The sequence below is a fragment of the Pseudorasbora parva genome, chromosome 12 (assembly GCF_024679245.1).
Source record: "Pseudorasbora parva isolate DD20220531a chromosome 12, ASM2467924v1, whole genome shotgun sequence".
NCBI classification, from domain to species: Eukaryota; Metazoa; Chordata; class Actinopteri; order Cypriniformes; family Gobionidae; genus Pseudorasbora; species Pseudorasbora parva.
This window is the reverse complement of record NC_090183.1, coordinates 20,770,754-20,794,739: the sequence shown is the minus strand read 5'-3', so window position 1 is coordinate 20,794,739 and position 23,986 is coordinate 20,770,754. Positions and strand designations below refer to the sequence as shown.

At 38.0% G+C, this 23,986-nt stretch overlaps 1 protein-coding gene across 2 annotated transcripts in view; it reads right to left on the bottom strand.

The window, feature by feature from the left end:
• Positions 1-23,986, bottom strand: part of si:dkey-237i9.1 (SEC14-like protein 1) — a 244,779-nt gene that overhangs the window by 17,601 nt on the left and 203,192 nt on the right. Inside the window, exons 15-16 of one of the 2 annotated variants that reach the window (XM_067459467.1) lie at positions 16,692-16,870; positions 5,776-5,802 (exon numbers count right to left, since the gene is read on the bottom strand). In XM_067459467.1, coding sequence (XP_067315568.1) covers positions 5,776-5,802; positions 16,692-16,870 — 206 coding nt within the window. The remainder of the gene's footprint in view (positions 1-5,775; positions 5,803-16,691; positions 16,871-23,986) is intronic. The other variant, XM_067459468.1, reaches the window with a different exon arrangement.

Sequence of the window (23,986 nt, the reverse complement as noted above, 5' to 3'; positions counted from 1 at the left end):
GAACATCAGACAGCCAGGGGGCAGATGGGGTGGGGCGGGCTGGTCTGGATGAAAGGGGGCAAAAACTGTCTAAGGAGGATGTTAGAGTGGAGCAAAGAGTGTCAGTAGCACTGTTAGTGTCCAGTGCTGAGAACTGAGCAGGTGGAGGGAGTGAAGATGAAACCATAGTGGATAGGCGAGAGGGAGAGAGTGAGCGTAGATTATGCCGAAAGCTAATCTGTGTAGGAGTACGTGTTGTTTCAGGAGTCAGTATGAGGTTAAGAGTGATGAGAAAGTGGTCTGAGGTGTGTAATGGAGTAACTAAAGTGTTGTCCGTGGAGCAGTTGCGTGTGTAGACAAGGTCTAATTGGTTACCTGATCTGTGAGTAGCCGTAGTAGATACTAACTTAAGGTCAAATGAAGTCAGTAGAGTGCTGAAGTCTGCAGCTAGGTATTTATCAAGATGGATGTTGAAGTCACCAAGCAGAATCAGTGGAGTGCCATCCTCAGGGAAGCTAGAAAGTAACACATCCAACTCCTCCACAAAGTTACCGAGGTGACCTGGAGGACGATAGACCACTACCACATGGATTTTAACAGGGTGAGTAATAGTGATTGAGTGCGATTCAAATGAATTGGCCGGTAGAGACGGTAATGGATCAAATTTCCAATCATTTGAGATAAGCAAACCAGTACCCCCACCCCTCCCAATAGGCCGAGGAGTGTGTGAAAAAGTTAAATTGGTTGAGAGGGCTGCAGGAGTGGCAGTGTCCTCTGGTTTGATCCAGGTCTCAGTTAGGGCCATGAAGCTGAGCTGAGAATGAGTCCCAATAGATGAAATAAAGTCTGCTTTGTTTACAGCCGACTGGCAATTCCAGAGGCCAATTGGAATAGAGAGTAAAGAAGCAGAGGATGTTACGATATAGCGCAAATTATTAGGATTGCGGCATCTCGTGCGTACAGAACGTGATTTACGAGTGCTAGTAGTTATAGTTGAGATTTGAAAGCACATGGTGAATACAGATCAGAGAAAAGGCCAGATAGGAATTATAAAAGAACCGAACACAAATAATGAAAACGAAGATGATACTCAAGTGCCTTGCCGGGGTCCTTGCTCGGGCGGAGTTGCACAGGGAAGAGTTGAGGTCTTTACACTTGTTGGTCTTCACACAAGGAGGGCTTCACACTGCCGCTTCCGCTGCCGCGGACTATCACGCTATTTATACTCACCTGAGTATCGTTATTGAAAGCAGCTGGGAACGCCCCCAACAAACTCACTCCCAACGTGGCAATGACCAAACAAATGCTAACTCAACAAATGCTAACTCCCACACACACCGTGAGAATACACCAAAACTAATAATACACACCACTGCACTACACAGACACACTTATCCAACAACAAATGAACAAACAATCAAATGAGAAAAGTTACAAACACTTACAAAGTAGTTGTCTATCAGTCAATTAATTGCTCCTCTCAATAAATAAGTTATATTGTGTGTAAGTTTTGGTTTCCAAATCAGTTTTGAATCAGTTTTGGAAAATCATTTATGAACTTGGCAATTAAAGAGTGATGAGTGACAATCAAACAATGAATCAAACAACTAGGCATATGTAAACTTGCAACAGAACACATTTTATTGATTATTTTATTTCAGGGGTCTCCAACATGTTGCTCGCGAGCTACCACTAGCCAAGACGTAGGCTACTTTGCATCTAATCAGAGTAGAATTTTTTATTTATGAACAAATGTAAATGTAAAAATGCAAATGTAGAGTTGTCACAAGTACAGGTAGGCTACTTTAGTACCATGTTAGTAGTGTCAAAAAAAGAAAAAAAAGACGATACCAGCATTTCTGTTGCCGGTAGTAGCCTACCAACTCCCGAATATATTCGGTACACGCATCTTTCACGGTAATCCAAGCGCAGGGCTCCAAACTGTAGCCGAATATATACTAGTGTCTGTGAATATTAAACTGCAAATTACTATTTAAATATTACTCCTGCAAATTTTGCGTCTCTGTGTGAATAATGGGCGCAGATGCGAGGGCACGTCAGCGCGCGCCCCACACACACACACACACCGTGTCTCTCTGCCATGTGCCACTATGAGGACACACGAACGCATAAACTGTCACTTCATGAGAATTAAACGTTTCGTTTAAGAAAGCTGTCATATGAACACAGACACTCAAAGGTCTTCACGGCAACCCGTCAAAATAAAAGTTTAGTTTAACGTGAAGTTTAACATGGAGAAATTGACAGAATATATTAGGCAGCCTATACAGTAGATTTAACTACATCTCTATGTAATAATAATACGTCTCTACTAATAATAATAATTATGCCTAGATGGTTCCTTATTTTTCACTTGATATTTTATGTATAAACAATGATTACTTTTTAAACAGCCTTTAAATGTTTATATATGATTTACTTATATCGATGAATAATTATCATCATAAATAATAAATGTATTGCATTTAATTGATTTTTAAAAAATAGATAAATATAAATAAATAAATAAATAAATAAATAAATAAATAAATAAATAAATAAATAAATAAATAAATAAAAATATTTTGCTGTGGTACCAAAATTGGTACTTAGTACCGTAAAATGTTTATGGTATTGGTACCGACTACTGGAACTTCTACCATACTCTTTCAGGTGTAAAACAGTTTGGATAGTTGTTAATATGAAAATTATGATGCATCATTTAAGAGTTTTAAGTATTGTAGAACATGAGTAGCTCTTGGCGACTTTCATTTTTAAAAAGTAGCTCTCAAATGAAAAAAGATTGGAAACCCCTTTTTTATTAATTATTAAAGAACTCTTTAGGTTATTATATTGGTGCACTTTAAAGGGATGGCTCACCCAAAAATAAAAATTCTGTCAACATTTACTCTGCCTCATGATTGAGTTTATTTGTTCTGCTGAACACAAAAGAAGATATTTTGAAGAAAGTTTGTAACCAGGCTGCTTTGGGGGCTCCGTTTAAATTTCAAATTTTTGGGTGCACTGTCTCTTTAAGCAGTCATTCTGAACCATAGACCATAAAAAAATATGGACGACTCGACATCATCCGTTTTCCCCTTGCCAGATTTGAAGCTTTCAGGCAGCCTGCGCGGCGCTGACATCTTGGGACCGAGTCTGCGCAATAGCGATTTTGGGACCGGAGTTGCTCAGTAGAGAGCAGGAAGTACAGCAGGAACGGGGCGGGCATTTGATAGCTGCGATATCAAAAGCCCGCCCACACTCTCACAGATGCAGAACAATGAATTATGTTGGTGTGAAATAAACAGTTGTGGAAATGTAGAAATTAAAGCTAAAGCTCCAATCTGCCCCCAAAAATCCAGAAAAAAGTCTGTTAGTGCCTCAGTGACAACTTCACTCAGAGAAGACGTCGATCTCAGCTGTCAATCATGACGTCACACCCCCTGTTTTATAGCATCAAATAACTAACTAAAATTAAACTTATTTTAAAAACGAACACTTGAAATGAAATCATCGTGATGATAACTGCCTTCAATGACATAAACTAACTTTGGGGAAAAAATATTTAAGGTGTAATTTTATTGTTTAGTTTGCCTCGCGTCCATTAGAAAACACAGAGGGGCGACTATACTGGGACCGGTCACCGGGGGCGATCAAGGCGCGAAAGCTTCAGTATCTGAGAGGGAGACTGCAGGCTTGTTCTGAACCAGTTTACTGACAAAAAATGTTCTGAAATTCAAAAATTAAATTAAATACAATTTTCTTTATTATTTTACTATTATGACTATAGTGTTTTGCAATTATTTGTCCAATTTTATCTAAATATTTTTTAAATGTCAAACTTTATATGACAGGATTATTTATTATTAATATAGCCTATAGCTAAAAAATAAATGTATAACATTAATTAGGCTATAATCTATTAATTAACCGGTATAATGTCTAGAAAAATAAGTCTGCCAAGCTTTGTTATTGTATGGAATATTATAATATATTATCCATTAAAAAGAACAATAGGCCTACCTTTTATTAATTTCTAAAGAACTCTTTAGGTTATTATATTGGTGCACTTTAAAGGGATGGCTCACCCAAAAATAAAAATTCTGTCAACATTTACTCTGCCTCATGATTGAGTTTATTTGTTCTGCTGAACACAAAAGAAGATATTTTGAAGAAAGTTTGTAACCAGGCTGCTTTGGGGGCTCCGTTTAAATTTTAAATTTTTGGGTGCACTGTCTCTTTAAGCAGTCATTCTGAACCATAGACCGTAAAAAAATATGGACGACTCGACATCATCCGTTTTCCGCTTGCCAGATTTGAAGCTTTCAAGCAGCCTGCGCGGCGCTGGATATGTCTGTCATCGTATGCTGCTTTCAGTCAGTCTGGGACACAGAAATGCTTCTCTGCAAAGGTTGCAGTTTGTCTTAGGTTCATTGTAAATTACTGGACAGACCCACTGATACCTTTTTTTTCTATTCAGCCCTATATTTGGAAATCCTCTTGTGTTTAAACGGTGGATGCAAGCTTGACATGCAATGTTAACTTATGTATTCATAAAAAGAAACATCAAGAAGATTGTGTTTGATAAAATTACAAGAATAATGTTTGACAGGGAACACATCTCCTTAGCATAATCACCTGTGCCAGTCCCAAATATTAAACATGTTTAATAAAATCTTTGTGAGGATGACTGGCAACAGCTGGTTCTTAAATTCTAAGACTAGAATCTTTAGATACAGCACACTGCATGATTTTTCACACTGACTATAAACATAGACAACGCAACTCTTAGGTGATTCAGTGTGTTTAAAGCATGATCAGTCGTAACAACCAAATCTTGCAATTCATGCAAAACTGGCCCAACAGTCGTTAGGTGTCCCTGACTTAATTTACAGTTCATTGTCACAGTTTCAGAATGGAATTCACTGGGATAGAGACGGCAGAATGTGCATCCTGTTTGTTTTCTTTATTTTGCAAAAAAGCAACAACAACAAAAAAAAATTATTGTGTGTGTACACAAATAAAAGCAGACACTTAACACAGTAGACCGTTTCAAATTATGTTAACACTTAGAAAATTATTTTGAGTCTCTTTTGATAAAAACAGCAAAGGGGTAAAAGCTGTGATCACAGAGACTTTAACATTGGTTGTTTAAAATATAAAAACTTTGATAGACGTTTATGAATATAAAATACAATTCCAAATGTACTTTTTGTATAGTATATCTTGCATATCTCTGACCTTCAATTTATAGGTATGTTTTTTGAATTTGTTGTAATTTTAAACAATTTGACAGTTTTACATTGTGAGATGTACATTGCGGCATTAAATTAAACTGCATGTATCTTCTAAGTATAGAGCATGCATTTAAAATAATACTAAATAAATTATTTAAAAATGTAAGCAGTGAATGTATACAGATTCATTTCTTTTCTTTATTTAACAAAGAGGATTTTGTGTACAGGACATGTTGTATCCCTTATCTTAAGAATCAGTGAGCTACAATTTACTTTTGCCATGATAATGGACAATGCAGAAACATTTTGTCTAAATGCTGAACCTAGAGCCAAGAACATGCTAAAGTTTCACAAAAAAATGTTAACTTAGGCTTATTATATCATCATCAGCTGTTACGGCAACCTGCACACACTGAACAGAGAGTTAAGATGGTGAAATTTAAGCCAAGCTTGTTTGAGCAGACAGAATTAAAGCTTTGTTAGCATGATGATAATGCCAACAATCACAATCAATTAGCACAGCAGAGTTGCTAAGCTAACGGCAAACAAGTTCACTTACAAACTCTGCACATCGCAGCAGGCCGTTCTTTACAGGGAGAAACAGAAAGGAAGGTGGTCGTGTGCAGAAGGGAGAGAGGAAAAAATAAGAAGCAGCAGGCTTGGACACTGCTCATGACTATTTTGCTCTAATTTGACCTTAATATGGCAAACATTTTTTACTTAATATGGGAATAAGACAGACATAACCGAAACAAAAAATAATAGCCAGTTAAATTTTGTTTACTTTAAATAAAACAAACAAAAAAAAAAATGACTAGGACGTTATGAAATGATTAGGGACTAGGGATGCACAATATGATATATCGGCCACAATGTCAGTTTTTAACGTCATCGTTACTGGCCTGATAAGAAAATTTGGCTGATTTATTAAAGGGTTAGTCAGTGCTCAACTGTGTGACCATTTCACTCACATTCGCAACTAAAAATAGATGTGTGACCTGTACAATGTATTTTGGAGCATGTGTGAAAAAAAAACATTTTGATTGTTTACTTTACTTGTATTTCTTTACGAATGTTTTATATGTTGTATACAGTTGTAAGAGTGCATATGTTATCAACCTCATCTGAATATGAATGCATATCCTGCAATAATAAACCATATACATTTCAAAACAAGAGTCTCAATGTATTTTGTGCTTGTTTATTAAATAAAAGTGTGAAGCCCTCCTCGTGTGAAGACTGAGTGTTAAGACATCAACTCTTCCCTGTGCAACTCCTCCCGAGCAAGGACCCCGACAAGGCACTTGAGTATTGTTTTCCTTTTCATTATTTGTGTTCAGGTTTTTTATTTCTATTTGGCCTTTTCTCTGATCTGTATTTACCATGTGCTTTCAAATCTCTACTATTACTACTAGCACTCGCAAATCACGCTCTGTACTCGCGAGACGCCGCAATCCTAATAATTTGCGCAGTCCACCTAAATCCTCTGCTACTTTACTCTCTATTCCAATTGGTCTCTGGAATTGCCAGTCTGCCTTAAACAAAGCAGACTTTATTTCATCTATTGGGACTCATTCTCAGCTCATCCTCATTGCCCTAACTGAGACCTGGATCAAACCAGAGGATGCTGCCACTCCTGTAGCCCTATCAACTAATTTCATTTTTTCACACACCCCTCGACCCTCGGGAGAGGTGGGGGTACTGGTTTGCTTATCTTAAATGATTGGAAATTTGATCCCTTACCATCTCTATCGGCCAGTTCATTTGAATCACACTCAATCACTATTACTCACCCTGTTCAAATTCATGTTTTAGTGGTCTATCGTCCTCCAGGTCACCTCGGTAACTTTGATGGAGGGAGTTGGATATGTTACTTTCTAGCTTCCCTGAGGATGGCACTCCTCTGATTCTTCTTGGTGACTTCAACATTCATCTTGATAAACACCTAGCCACAGACTTCACCACTCTACTGACTTCATTCCACCTTAAGTTAGTATCTACTACGGCTACTCACAAATCAGGTAACCAATTAGACCTTGTCAACACACGCTACTGCTCCACGGACAACACTTTAGTTACTCCATTACACACCTCAGACCGCTTTCTCATCACTCTTAACTAGGGGTGGTCGATATAGCCTCAAAAATATATATCGATTTTTCAAGAATATTTGTGATAACAATATTTATGACGATATAGAAAAAAATATATGGAACAAAGTTTTGTTGGTGATATATTTATATTTATTTCAAAGTGTAAATCTATTATCATAAGGAAGTAGCTGTGGCACAAGTTATTAGTGTTTTCACTGGAAAATTTAAGTCAAACTATAACATAACATTTTAGTTTAGCAATAACTAAAGCAATGCCATGGTCTGTCTGAATATTAGATTCTGACTGGCTGGAAGGTGTGCAATAAAATCGTTTAATGCACTGATAGTTCCAAGTCAGAGTCATCGTTTTGTATTAATGTGCTGTTTACATTATGAAGCGCACGTGCGGATGCATCGCTGCAGATTCAGGAGCACAGAAACTCGTTATCAACGCCACCGCGCGACTTTAACCAAGAAAATAGCTAGACTACCGGATCGCTACATTATATTTCTCTGCAATAATGGGGTTACATTGATATTTTTAAATAATAAACGCACATCTTCATTGTTAGCGACGCTGAACAGACGCAGTCACGCATGTATGAATCTCTCTCTCTCTCTCTCTCTCTCTCTCTCTCTCTCTCTCTCTCTCTCTCTCTCTCTCTCTAATTACTTCAAATAAATACTATAATCCATTCATTTAAATTACTCATTACTCCATTCACTACTTTATCTCTGTGCCTGATCCAAGGGAGGAAGAATGCTGGATCTAACGAGCCGTAGCTGATGAAAATAACGGTCAATGTTAACCTTCCACTCAAATATTGCGCTGCAAACATCAATAACAGCTTCATGTTATGTTATGTCAGTTGTCAAGAGAGTTGACCTCTTGTAACCAAGTAGCTCCTTTTTAGGTACTAAATCGTCAGGAGGCTGACATGCTGCTCTTCGTGTATACTCTCAGACAGGTGTTGTTGTGCGCTAGGGAAAATAAATGCGCCATACGTCATCACGTTGCTATTGATATCGCGATATGCCACTTTTTTATCATGTAAAAATGTATACTGTATTATCGTGGATGGTATGATATGCCACACTCCTAATCTTAACCTCATACTGACTCCTGACACAACACACTCCTACACAGATTAGCTTTCGGCGTAATCTAAGCTCACTCTCTCCCTCTTGCCTATCCTCTATAGTTTCATCTTGACTCCCTCCACCTGCTCAGTTCTCAGCATTAGACACTAACAGTGCTACTGACACTCTTTGCTCCACTCTAACATCCTCCTTAGACAGTTTTTGCCCCCTTTCATCCAGACCAGCCCGCCCCACCCCATCTGCCCCCTGGCTGTCTGATGTTCTCCGTGAACATCGCTCTGGTCTCTGGGCGGCAGAGAGGAAATGGCGGAAATCTAAAAACTCTACTGACCTTACCTTGTATCAGTCTCCTCTCTCTTCTTTCTCTACAAATGTCTCCACTGCTAAAACAACATACTACCACAACAAAATCAACAATTGCTCTGACTCTCGCACACTCCTTAAAACATTCTCCTCTCTTCTTTGTCCTCCTCCTCCCCCTCCTTCATCAACTCTTACAGCTGATGACTTTGCATCCTTTTTCACAAACAAAACCTCTCTCATCAGCAACCAGTTCTCCACACCACAAACTGACACTCACATCTCAACAACTAACACAAACACACCTCCATCCTTCTCTCCACTCTCCGAAGCAGATATTTCTAAACTCATCCTTTCCAATCATCCTACTACCTGTCCACTTGATCCTATACCCACTCACCTTCTTCAGGCCATTTCTTCTTCAATCACTCCTACACTCACTCACATTGTCAACACTTCTCTTCACATGGGAATCTTTCCCACAGCATTTAAGCAGGCTCGGGTAACCCCACTGCTTAAGAAACCCTCTCTGAACCTCTTTCATTGCAAAGACACTTGAGCGAGTTGTGTTCAATCAACTCTCTATGTTTCTTGAACAGAACAACCTCCTGGACAACAACCAATCTGGTTTCAAAAGCGGCCACTCGACTGAGACTGCCCTACTCTCGGTCACTGAAGCTCTGACAATGGCAAAAGCAGCTTCCAAATTCTCAGTACTCATCTTGCTGGATCTGTCTGCTGCTTTTGACACAGTTAACCACCAGATCTACCTGTCAACACTTAAGAAGATGGGAATCTCAGGAACTGCTCTCCAGTGGTTCAGGTCTTACCTCTCGGGTAGGTCCTACAGGGTGTCATGGAGAGGTGAAGTGTCTAAGTCACATCATCTAGCTACTGGGGTTCCCCAGGGCTTAGTGCTACTTCTCTTCTCCATCTACATGTCGTTATTAGGCTCTGTCATTCAGAAACATGGCTTCTCCTATCATTGCTATGCTGATGACACTCAACTCTACTTCTCATTTCAACCAGATGATCCTAGCGACCAGCGATACTCAGTGTTCGTATCGCTGCCTGTCTGACAGACATTTCTGACTGGATGAAGAAGCATCACCTGCAACTTAATCTTGCAAAGACAGAATTACTTGTTCTCTCAACCAACCCAGCACTTCATCAAAATTTCTCCATTCAGCTCGGTTCATCAATCATAACTCCATCCAGGACAGCCAGGAACCTTGGAGTTATGATTGATGACCATTTAAACTTCACTGACCAAATTACTGCAACAGCCTGGTCCTGCAGATTTGCCTTATACAACATTAGAAAGGTTAGACCCTTCCTATCAGAACAGGCTGCACAACTCCTGGTCCAAGCTCTTGTTCTCTCCAGACTGGACTATTGTAATGCTCTTCTAGCTGGCCTTCCAGTATGCACTATCAAATACTTGCAACTAATCCAAAATGCAGCAGCGAGAGTGGTTTTTAACAAGCCGAAGAGAGATGTTATGCCTCTCTTCATCAGACTTGGTTGCCAGTGGCTGCTCGCATCAAATTCAAGGCACTGATTCTTGCCTACAAAGCAACCACTGGCTCTGCACCCATATACCTAGACTTGCATGTTCAGACTTACACACCCTCCAGAAGCTTGCGTTCTGCGAGTGAACGGTGCCTTGAGGTTCCATCCCAAAGGGGAATGAAATCACTCTCACGGACATTTGCCTGGACTTTACCCATCTGGTGGAATAACCTGCCGATCTCAATTCGTGCTGCTGAGTCTGTAGCCATTTTTAAAAAACATCTTAAGACACATCTTTTCCAATTGCACCTGACCAATAAAGACTAGCACTTAACTATCGAATAAAATTTTCTGTTTGTTAGTCTCAAAAAAAAAAAAAAAAAGTGTGTACTGTGCTTGATTAACTGACAATTCTTACAGCTCTTGCAGGTTGTTGGCCTTGTTTGTTCGTTGCTTCTATTGCTCTCCCCTTTTTGTAAGTTGCCTTGGATAAAAGCGTCTGCTAAATGACAATGTAATTTACATTTAATTTAATTTAATTTAATTTAATTTATTTTTCAATTTAATTTAAAGCTGCAGTCCATGAATTATTTTGGTTGAAAATGATCCAAAATAAATTTGAGCAAGTACACAACAAGCCAGTATTCAAAACTATTTCTTCACCTTAGCTCCATTCAGAATGGTAAGCTTATAATAATGTGTTATAATTTAAGGGGTTTCTGAAGGAAATTGAAGCATGTCTTTGCATCATTACCTCACATCTATATACAGTATATATAAACACATCCATATATATACACATACAAAAACCAAAACCTTTAACATTTTTCACATTATCACATTTATTCGATATAGCTTAGAAAATTGTAATAAAATATGACAGGAACTCAGTGTCTGAGGTTGTCAGAACAAATTCATCTTGATAATGTCAGATAACTTGGATAGAAAAATGTGTAATGGATTATAATCAACCAGTCAGCTATCAAATTTACAAGTACACAATTAGATAATACAATTTAGGTCAACCAACTATCAAGCAAGCAATGATTCATTTTGTTCATTTTGTTCAAGAAAAAAAACTTACACCAAACATGGTTAGATCAAAGTGTCTGAATTATGATTAGGACTGTCACATAACATTTTAAAGAGAAAACTATTGTAATAAAACCTGAATTATTTTGGTTTAATTGTTGTATTTTATTGAGTTGTTTTGTGAAGAGCGCATCCACAACAGGAGTTACACATTCTGACTTTATTTGTGCATTTTTATTACTTTGTAATGTATGTTGTAATATTGTAATAGTTGTAATAAAGTTCAATCAATCAATCAATCAATATTGTTTATGTCGAAGGTGTTCATGCCAGGTGTTCATTCAGCTCTTCAGATTCAGCACACAGAGCTCAAAGAGTAATTGCAAACAATGACATGCTGGCATTATTTAGGTATACTTTTATTTATTTGTAAGGTAATGGATATCTTTTTTTTTTTTCGGAAAAATAAATTTGGGCATAGGAGCGTTTAATCAATTTTAAAACTGACACTGGGTCAAACTAGGCTACTGTATTTTATATGTTTGATTTATGTTCACATGCTTAGGACATGGCTTTTAATGGTGAGCCTTTTGTTTTTGAAATTAGGCTCTCAACAATTGGGATTTGGATTTATTTAAAATTTGGATTTAGATTTATTGGCCAAAATATCAGGTATCAGCATTCACATATAAAAAAATGATCATATTGGTCACCATTTTCATATCGTTGTATCCCTAACTACAACAGGTATTGTTAACATGTTATCTCCACTGAATAAAGTTGTACGAACTATAAATGTCGTGTTTATTTGGAGTAACATGGTAGCAGAGGATGGTTAAAAGATGGCAGCTAGTTATAAAGTTCCGCCGAAGTTTGATGAAGCCAGGCCCTACGAGTGTTGGAAGAATGAAGTTAATATCTGGACGCGGGTTACCGATCTCGATAAAAAGAAGCAAGCCCTTGCTGTCGCCTTGGGGCTTGAAGGGAGAGCCCGTGAAACAGCGATGGAAATAGCTGCGGAAGATTTGGACAGTGATGACGGTATGGCAAAGTTGATTGCAAAGCTGGACGACGTGTTTCTTAAAGAGGAAAAAGATCGCGCGTATGAAGCCTATTCATATTTTGATGGCATAACGAAGAATAGTTCAGTTTCAATGGAGGACTACATTATTGACTTCGAACAGCGTTACAACCGGATAAAAAAGTATAGTATGACACTTCCTGATGCTGTACTGGCGTTTAAGCTGTTAGACACGGCCTGTCTCGACGATAAAAGCAGACAGCTAGCATTGATGGCCTGCACCGAGTTGACGTTTTCCTCCATGAAGTCTGCTCTAAAAAGGATTTTCAGAGGGAAATCGACAGGTTCGTTGAACGGAATACAAGTGAACCAGGACGTAGCGTTTTTCACAGAACAAAGACCACAAGGCAGGACAAGACGGAGCACAACTTTCCAAAGTGGACAACTAAAGCAGCCATTACCAGGGACTAATCCACTGGATAAGTTCGGTAAGAGATCCAGATGTGCTATTTGCCAGTGTACATTTCATTGGGCCAAAGACTGTCCCCACAAAAAAAACTGAACAAGTAAGAGTAACTGAAGATGCAAATGTAGAGGAATGTAACATTACATTGTTTACAAAGGCAGCCATCTCAGATGCAGAGATATTTATGACTGAATCATTGGGATCAGCGATTATTGACACTGCTTGTACGCGTACTGTGTGTGGGGAGAAATGGCTGGAAAGCTAAATTGATGACCTCACCCAAGATCAATTGAGCCAGTTGATGCAAACAGAAACTCCCAGTTGCAGACCATTTCGATTTGGAGATGGGAATTTGGTATATTCCACAAAAAATGTGAAACTGCCAGCTAAAATAGGACTGACGAAATGCCAAATTGAAACTGAAGTTGTCAAGGTGGACATTCCACTTCTGCCGAGTAAAACATCCCTGAAGAAGTCAGGGACCATTTTGGACATGGAAAAGGACAGCGCAGTGATGTTCAGGCAATCCATTCCTCTTGAATTTACTAGTTCTGGACATTACTGTGTTGATATCAGAGACAAAAATACTAAAAAAGGTCAAGCTGACCTAGTCCTAACAGAGACAGAAAATATGCCTGCAGATGAGAAACGCAAAGTGTCCTTCTGAAGCTCCACAAACAGTTTGGTCATGCCTCAGCAGACAGGCTACAGAGACTCATTCACAGTTCAGGAAATAACGACAAAGAATGCTTTACTATTTTACAACAAATAGTATCCGACTGTGAAATATGCCAAAAGTTCAAAAAGACGAAGCCAAAACCTGCCGTGGGGCTACCCTTAGCTTCAGAATATAATGAGACTGTGGCAGTGGATCTGCACGAGTTGGAGCCAGGGATGTGGTATCTTCATATTATCGACCACTTCACACGTTTCAGCGCTGGAAACATTGTTAAAACAAAGAAGTCATCTGAAATTGTCAACTCCTTAATTCACACTTGGATAAGTGTCCATGGCGCCCCCCAGAGGCTGTACAGTGACAATGGTGGAGAATTCAACAACGAAGAAATCAGAGACATGGCTGAAAACTTTAACATTGAGACAAAAACAACAGCAGGATACAGTCCCTGGAGCAACGGGCTACTTGAAAGACATCGTCAAACGCTCACTGAAATAATCCAGAAGGTCAAACGAGAAAATGGATGTGACTGGCATACTGCCCTTGACTGGGCCCTCATGGCCAAGAACAGTATGTTGAATGTTCATGGCTACAGTCCATATCAACTAGTGTTTGGACAGAATCCAAACCTTCCTTCTGTATTAGTTGACAAACTACCTGCTCTAGAAGGCACTACCATGAGTACTAGAGTTGGAGAACACTTTTCTGCGTTACATGCTTCTAGGAAAGCATTCACTGAAGCAGAGTCAACTGAGCGGATAAGAAGGGCGCTACGCAAACAGCTCAGGCCCACAGATGACATGTGTGTGACAGGAGACAAGGTATTTTACAAAAGAGTAGACTGTCCTGAGTGGAAGGGACCAGGGGTAGTTATTGGTCAAGATGGAGCTGTTGTATTTGTAAGACATGGGGGGACTCTAGTTAGAGTACATCAATCCAGGCTCTGCAAAATAAACACACATGATCAGGAATTATCGGATAAACAAACTGTGCAAGACAACAGTCAGACAGCAAGTGAAAAATTCAACTTAAACAATGGAGCAGAAAGCTCAGACGGTGAAGAAAACACAGACAGTGAACAGGAAAACATCAGCGACAATGAGGTGAATACAGGAGAAGTGGTTCATCCTAGTATGACACAAACTGAAACCGATCACAATGTTTGTGGTGACACCGTCTTTTCTGCTGGTGTAAAGTTAAAGACAGGACAGATTGTAACATTTATGAAACAGGATGGTAGTAGTCTACAGAGAGCCAAGGTTTTAGGCAGAGCAGGCAAAGCCTCAGGAAAATACAAAAACTGGTTTAATTTGCAACATATTGAACCTGATGGCAGTGATGGACAAAAGGAGCCAGTGGATTTGTCATGTGTTGATAATCTCAACATTGAATCAACTGATAGGGAGACTGATGTACTCATAACAAAAGACATTTCATTTGATGCAGCCAAACAGGAGGAAATTGGAGCAAAAACAATGTTTTTGTGGAAGTTGATGATGCAGGTCAAAAGTGTGTCTCTACCAGATGGGTCTGTAGTCTCAAAGAAACTCCCAATGGCATTGTGCCTAAAGCACCACTTGTAGCCAGAGGTTTTGAAGAGCTTAATATCCATGAGCTGCAGAAAGACTCCCCAACCTGTGCTTCCGACTCTCTGAAGCTATTATTAGCAGTAATCTGTCAAAATAAGTGGCATGTCCATTCTATGGACATCAAATCTGCTTTCTTACAAGGCCATCAGTTGTCCAGAGAACTCTACGTCCGACCTCCTCCTGAAGCTGGAAAGGAAGATATTCTGTGGAAACTAAACAAGTGTGTTTATGGTCTTGCAGATGCATCTCTATACTGGTACAACAAAGTAAAAGAAATCAAGTACAGGTGGAAGAATGTCTCAAGTAGATCCAGCAGTGTGTTATTGGTTGGACGAGCAGCGCAAGGTTACTGGAGTACTCGCATGTCATGTTGATGATTTTCTTTGGGCAGGCTCAGAAAATTTCTCAACAGATGTAATCCCTATACTAAAGTCTGCATTCCATGTTGGGCGTGAAGAACATGAAAATTTCTGCTATGTGGGAATGGACTTTGTCACTATTAACGATGTAGTTCATGTACATCAGCATATATACATTGAAAACCTAAAGCCTATTCGCCTGCAAGCAGCACGTGCTGTGCAGATAGATGCCTCTCTTAATGAGACCGAAAAAGAGCAGCTTAGGTCAAAAATAGGACAGATACTGTGGGTTGCAATACAAACCAGACCAGACATTATGTTTGATGCAAGCAGCTTAGCATCAAAAATAAAAGATGCTACAGTCCAGTCTATTCATGAGACAAATAAGGTCATTAGAAAGATTAAATCTGAAAAGGTGACTCAAGTTTCAGCATTTGGGAAACAATGATGCTCTGAACCTGATTGTTTTCAGTGATGCTTCCCTTGGAAATCTGCCTGATGGGGGAACATTGATTGGTCTCATGGGAGAAGGAGGGAAGTTTTCTCCTCTCTGTTGGCAATCTAAGAGAATTCGACGTGTGGTGAGGAGTACTCTGGCAGGGGAGACACTAGCCCTATCGGATGGAATAGATAATGCTGTTTTTCTGGCTACCCTCTTTTCTGAGCTCACAACTGGAAATGCTGAACTCAATACTCCTCCCTTGATCTGTGTTACGGACAATCACTCTCTGTTTGATGCTCTTAAGTCAACAAAACAGGTCACTGAGAAACGACTTCGACTGGATATAAACAGTATAAAAGAGCTCATACAGAATAAAAGAATAAAGAAGGTACTCTGGTCAGACACAAAAACTCAACTCGCTGATTGTCTTACCAAGAAGTCTGCTTTGTTGTTATCGAAAGCACTCAGTGAAGGACGGTGGTGCTATTGAAAGTGCTCTGCTAAGGACTGTGGATACTTAGCTTAAAAAGGGTTACATTCGAAAAGACTGAACACTTGCAGTTTTATGTGCAACAACTGTTTTATTTGTGGTAACTGTTGACTTTGTTATATATGGTTTATGTATCAAATTTTATTTTTTTTGTTTGTTTAAAGTATAGGGAGATTGTTAACATGTTATCTCCCCTCTACACTGTTCATTACAGTAAACGTGCTTCTACACTGTTGAATACGGCACGGTGTGCCGGTAGGTTGGCGCATGAGCAGTGTGTCGAATGTGCGTGCAGGTGACGGTGATGGAAGTTGTGTAAAACTTTGCCGTGCACTGAATAAAGTTGTACGAACTATAAACTTTGTGTTTATTTGGAGTAACAGGTATCACTTACCTGAAATCTTCTGAGCCTAGAACCTCAGTGTAGTACATAACTTTACACTTGTGGGAGGACACCTGCAGAGTAGCCAGAACATCGTCCACCCTAGGTAGGTTTGTGGTGGCGCATGCTGGCATAGAGTGGAACTTCCATTGCAAAATATAGAAACCTGGCCATCGAGTCACATGTGAACCCTAAAGGGTGTACAGAAAGGTTGAAAGGTTGAAAGCAAAAAAAGATGAAAAATCAACCATGAATCAATTTTTGCTTGACATAGAATTTACATAGGTCTTAAAAGTACAGAAGCAAATTCTGGTATGGTATGTGCCAAACTGGAAGATGATTGTATTAGGCTGTAGGCCAAGTCTGTTTCTCTCCTTTAGTTTTTGATTTGATAGATCTCCTCCAGGGAACTGGTTAATTTTTTTTATAACTGGTTATATTAATCGTTGTTGAGTACATTACTACTTGTTTCCAACATCAATTGTTGCACATAGGGTTGTAACGCTATGAGATTTTCACGGTATTATAATCGTCTCAGAAAATATCACGGTTTCACTGTATTAAAAAAATCTTTATTGGTTTGCTCTGTTTGTTATTATTATAATCATTAGCTTCAATGACCCATCAATTTTATTTTTTTATTTAACATATGGTTTATATCAAACTTTTTTATGAAAAAAAACTTTTCTGGGGGGAAAATACAAGAAATAAAAAAATCCCTCATTTGAACAAAATAAGGAATTATATTTATCTTTTCAGATTAGAAAATAATAATCGGTGCAGGCTCCGCCCTCAAATCATGCTCAAAACACCATTGCCTCCTACTTATGTAAATCTCGTGCATGAAAAACACCACAGAAAAATAAGTGCTTTTCAAAATAAACCCAACCGTGACGCAAGTGTTGGGGATCATCATGCACTTGCATGCCCCCAACATTTGCATCTGTCCAAACATGTTCTTTGTCAGGCGGAAGCTGAATCATTGAGACTGCAGGTAAAGACACTTGAGGATAGCAAAAATAGCAGCTCTAATAACACGTCATGTTTAGGCTGTGCAGGGGACTGTTGTCAACAGTCATGGTTGAGGTTTATTATAATCGGATACCACAACAAAACGTTCGTTTGTTCGGCCCATTTCAAGCAAGCTTCACTCAACGTCTTAAACTGAAGAAAGGATCAACTGTATTCTAGCAAGCAGTAAGTTTTATCCATTTATTGACTAGCTGTTTAAACAATTTCTGATTAAATTGAAAGTTTCTTAGAGACCGCATTGTCTAGATGACGCAAGATGCTAGTACAATAACAACAGGAAACTCCAAGTACCACACAAAATTAAATAGTGTGTCTAATGACAAAGATTAATATTATTTTGTATTAAAAAATACAACCGTAGATATGCTTACAGATCGTTCACTCGATCCTTCTAGCAAACGTCACCTTTTCCACCATTCAAGTTAAAACGACAGTCATTTGACATTACATTATGAATAACGTTATATAAACATACAATATCGTTGACGAAAAAAAGACAAGTCTAAATTGTAGACTAAATGACACTAAGTAGTCTAATAACTAATAACGTCTCAAATGGAGATTGCTTAAATGCAGCTTACTTGTTTATTGGTGTTTTCAGATCGTTTCAGAGAGCTCGCGTTGGTTAGTTGCCAGATTGGACATGTTTAGGTAAAACACTGGATGTGTTCTTTTCAGAGAAAAGCTGTTTGGGGGATTTAAATGACTGAAATGGCAACTGCACGAAAGAGAGCTCTTTCTCGCGTGCAGATTATCTGAAAACACCAATAAACAAGTAGGCTGCATTTTTATCAATCTCCATCTGAGATGTTTTGCTTAAAGTGTCATTCATTCAGTCTGTGTTCAGTCAGGATGGTCAGGACTCACGAGCCGCTTTGCTGAACAGCTGAACTGCTGAAATAAGCCAATCAGAGCAGAGCTCAACATTAATATTCATGACTCTTCCAAATAAGGTAAAAACAGAGCATTACATCCTATGGACAATTTAAAGGGTTGTAAATGGACCTGTAAAACTGTACCTGGACAATGTTTGCCCTTAAATAAGCCACATACCCTTTATGTAGATATCAGAGAACAATTTAACATATTGTTTCAAATCATTCTAGGGCACCTTTAATATAGTCAAATGATACATTCCTGAATTAATCAGTTGTTTGAATGTATCGGCTGAATTTAAATGACTCAACCATTAACAGTGAATTGCTTCCACCTGCTGGTGGTTTTTATTCAGGGTATCTGCAGGTTTCACCAAGTCAAATTTGAGACTTTTTAAGACCATTATAAATGAAATTAAAGGCCTATATCAAGCAATCAAAAAATAAACAAAATCCAACCAGGATTTCTCTCTCTCTCTCTAACACACACACACACACACACTCGTGCATACACACACACACACACACACACACACACGATTTGTGACTGACTTTGTGATGGTTACTTCCAGAAATTAGTGAAATATTTGCATGTATTTTTTCAGTTTTTTTATTCCTTTGTCTATAATTAGGATGCCACATTTACCATGTCATTATTATATGCCCTATAGTCACACATGGCAATAAACCAAACTAAATGTATTAATCTTGTTTGGTTTTACAAAAAAGGTGTGCTATCCAGTGGTGTGCTATGCTATCTAGCTTTATTAACATGATACGTGAAATTAGGGTGGAAAATATGACCAAAAACTAAACCACACCAATAAGCATTTGCTTAATGTAGGTAAAATTTCTAAAGTAATTAAGTAATCGAGTAAATGGTCAATTAAAAAAACAAAACAAATGACAATAGGACAAATAAATACAACATAAATATATTAACAGTCCTTTAAGGGGGGGGGGGGGGGGGGAATGGTGTTTCATGCATACTGAGCTTTTTACATTGTTAAAGACTTGGATGCCCATCCTTAACATAGACAAAGTTTCAAAAACTAAGTTGGATGTTTAATGGAGTATTTCTCTGTCAAAAATACTCATTCCGGTTTCTCACAAGTTTTGGAGAGTTTTTTTCAAGTATGGGTCCGCTTGACGTCGATAGAGTGGAATGTCCTTGTATGGGCCGTACGGCTCTTCTCCCGGAAGGGTGCGCGCGCGCGTGACTAGATACCGCCCATAAACACTGCTCTCAGGTGCAGCAGATCCACTCGTCTGTGCAACACTTCTGTCACGCCACGCTCCACTTTATTCCTATGGCTGACATCAAGCGACTTCAAAGCTTCAGCACAGCATTCCGGGAAGGCAGCGCTGCATTTGAACCGATTTGAACGCAGAAATGACGGGAAGCGTCACAACATACGCTTCGGTCGTGTCGCGAAGTGGATCTCCACGGTCACGGTTGTCATAGGACATCACGAAATCAACAGTTACCAAAGATGTGTGTTTTTGACGGAGCGATCCCAACGATAAAGGTTCACGGTCCTGCTTTGGAAACAGGCGGTGAGTAAAACTGCTTCAAATATCTATGTTGTTGGTTATCGTTACGTAAGTAAACATCAGTAAACATCAGTAAACAACACGATCGTGTATAACGTTAGTTAATTTATCAATGGAGCATGGGATCTATGGTGTGTGTTTAAATACATTTGTTTAGCTGACCAATATAGGTGTCAGTTTGTTTATTGTAAAACCACCCAAACAGAAACCTAGGGGAGGTTCTCACAAAGCGTGCTTTGTCATTCAAATGTGCTAACGGTTACTCCATTGTTGTTCTATGTATAACGTTACACTAGTCTGACGTGCAAAACCGCTTTGCTTGCTACTGCTAAGGTTTAGTCGCATACAATAGTCCAAAAACCGAATCATGTCCTCATAAACTGCGAGTAAACACACACATGTTGATAGACCACTAAATACATTACATACTACAGAACGGACATCCTGCTGTTGTTGCTTCTCCTGTTCAATTTATTTCAGCCTCCGAACTGATTCTGGATCATATCTGTATTAGTTGAATCTGATTGATAGCCATGGTTTATTTAGGGTAGCGTTTTCTTCTCCACGCTTGAGGACGTCACCTCTTTGTGTGCGCTCGTTATTCTTTAGCTCCGCCCACACGCCTCTAGGGGCTCGTTTTTTTTTTCAGTTTCAGTTTAAGTTTATTAGAGGATAACCCCTTGAGATGAAACATCTCGTTTTCGAGGGGGTCCTCAAAATAACATCAGACAATTACATTCTCACACATACAAAAACTCTTCCACACAAACAACCACCCCAATCCATCCCCCCTCTGACCACAAAATATTCATATAAACAGCATAAAGTAATTACAATTTCAAAAACAAAATATTACAGGAGAGAACCATATTTGAGAGCACCGTATTTGATTAAGTCACCAAGAACAAACAGAAAGATACATATAACCCAAGTATACAAAAAATAAAAAAAAAATAAATAAATAAATAAAATAAAATAAAAAAGTAATAAATTAAATTAGTAAAATTAATAATAATAATAAATAAATAAATAGACCATATATAATTAATCTCATATAGAGAAACATTTACAATGATCACATGATTGTAAATAAGCTAACAGAGCTGTCTTAAAGAGTGGAAAGGAAGAGATGGACCTTAAGGAACAGGGTAAGCTATTCCAATCAAAGGGAGCTTTGAATTTGAAAGCGCGTCTTCCAATTTCTTTTGATATATTTGGGACAGAAAAAAAAAGATGATCATGGTGTCTCAGGCCATAAGTTGACCTATATGGGATTAGATATTGCTTCAAGTAAAGAGGATAATTAAAAAAGATACATTTATAAATAAACGGAAACCAGTGTAGCTGTCGTCTGGCCTTAGGAGATAAAAAATTCAATTGTTGATACATAGAGCAATGATGGGTTAGGAACGGACATCTCAACACAAATCGACAGAGACTGTTATAGACAACATTTAAGGGTTTCAAACATGATTCTGTTGTACTCATATAAACAAAGTCAGCGTAATCAATAATAGGAAATAATAGCTGAGTTACCAGTCTTAATCTAATTAGTGGTGGAAAACAATTAATTGAACGATATAATAATCTTAAATTATAGTTTACTTTTCTCACAATAGAGTCAATATGAGGCCTGAAGGAGAGACTGGAATCAAGCCAAAGGCCCAAATATTTAAATTTCTCAACATGCTCCATAAGTAACCTATCTGAGAATTTAATTGATAGACTATTACATTGGTTATACCGGACAGAACGAGTGGAAAATAACATACTATATGATTTACTTTTGTTCAATATAAGTCCGTTATCCGAAAGCCACCTTTGAATAATATTAAAATCAAATTGCAGTGAGGATTGAATTAAATTAATATCACGTTTTGAAGAATAAATAACTGTGTCGTCAGCATACAAGAGAATTTGACTATCAACACAAATTTGAGGGAGGTCATTGATAAAAATTGAAAATAAAAGAGGGCCTAAACAAGAACCTTGAGGAACACCCTTATCCATTATCACGAACTGAGAGAAAGAATCATTAACAATTACACACTGACGTCTGTAATGAAGATATGAACTAAACCATAAAATGGACTGTTCGGAGAGACCAATATTATATAATTTGTCTAAGAGAATATAATGATCAACCAGATCAAACGCTTTGGTAAGATCTATAAAAATTGCTCCAGTGGACAAATTATTGTCCAAAGACGACGTAACATCATTAACAAATTTTGAAAGAGCAGTAGTAGTTGAAAAATTGGGCCTAAAACCTGATTGATTTGGAGAAAGAATAGAAAACTCATTAATGTATTTAAACAATCTCTTGAATATAATTTTTTCCAATATTTTCACTACAGTACTAATAATTGAGATTGGTCTGTAATTATTAGGATCAAGTGGATCACCACTTTTATATAAAGGTGTTACTCTTGCACACTTCCACATGACTGGGACTTTACAAGTAGATATAGATAAATTAAATAAATCACATAAAGGATATGCTAGAACATGAGAGGCAACCTTAATAAACTTTATCTCGAGATCATCTATACCAACTGCACTTCCAGATTTAATTTCAGAAATTGCCTGCTGCACCTCAATAGGAAGAATTGTAGTAAATGAGAAAGAGCTATTTACAACATTACTATTCACAGATTTGGAATAACAAAAGTCAGGTGGACGTAGATTACAAACAGAAGAGAAATGTTGATTAAAAGCATCCGCTACAGAGGTTGGATTACTAATAATATTATTATTTATTCTTAATTTTGCAGGGGAGCTCATATTAGATTTATTCAATAGATAATTAAGTTTTTTCCAAAAATGCTTCGGATTTGTAAGGTCATTTAATAATGAATTTTTATAGTAATCAGATTTGGCATTTCTTGTTTTAACAGTACAGACATTTCTTAATCGCTTGTACTCAGTCCAATCCACCAGATCTTTTGTTAAATGATATCTCACCCAAGCCTTGTCCCTTTGCTTGAAAAGAAATATTAAGTCACCAGTTATCCATGGTAGATGTCTACCCTTTACTTTAACTAAAGCCCATGGAGCATGATTATCTATAACTTTTAAAACTTCCGTATAAAAGAAATTCCAAGCATCATCAACATAGGGAATTAAGTCCATCCTGTTCCAGTTAATACATAATAAATCTTGAATAAATGCATCATTATTCATATTTTTTAATTGTCTTACCTTGATTATTTTAGGTGGTAAACGAGGTAACCTTATTTTCCAGGTACAAAAAATAACTGAGTGGTCACTAAAACAATCAGACAGAACACCTGAATCAACAATTCTATCTGGATGTGTGACCAAAATCCAGTCTAAGAGAGACCTGGAGTTCCCTTCCACTCTAGTGGGTTCACGTATTAATTGAGTCAGATTTAAGCTCTCAAACTGATTCCTCTCTTTCAAGGAGGATCTATCAAGCCAATTTCGATTGAAATCTCCGAGTACTATAATTTCATCAGAACAATTTAAAGAATTGATGGTACTAAGGATATTATTAGTTGATTCGGATAAAGAATTTGGGGGTCTATATATGTTTCCTATAATCAAACGTTTACTTTGATGAAAGCATATTCTGACAAAAAGACATTCAAAATGTACGGGGCTTTCATTTGCTATAATAAGTTCAGAAGATAAGTTTGCGGAAACATAAGTAGCAACTCCTCCACCACGACTACCTCTATCTGCTCTATATACATTATAGCCATCAAGACCTATTTCATCATCATGTACATTACTATTTAACCAAGTTTCAGATAGAGTAATGACAGCAGGCTTATTATATGAGAGCCATGCTCTAAGAAGATCAATTTTATGAGGTAGACTCCT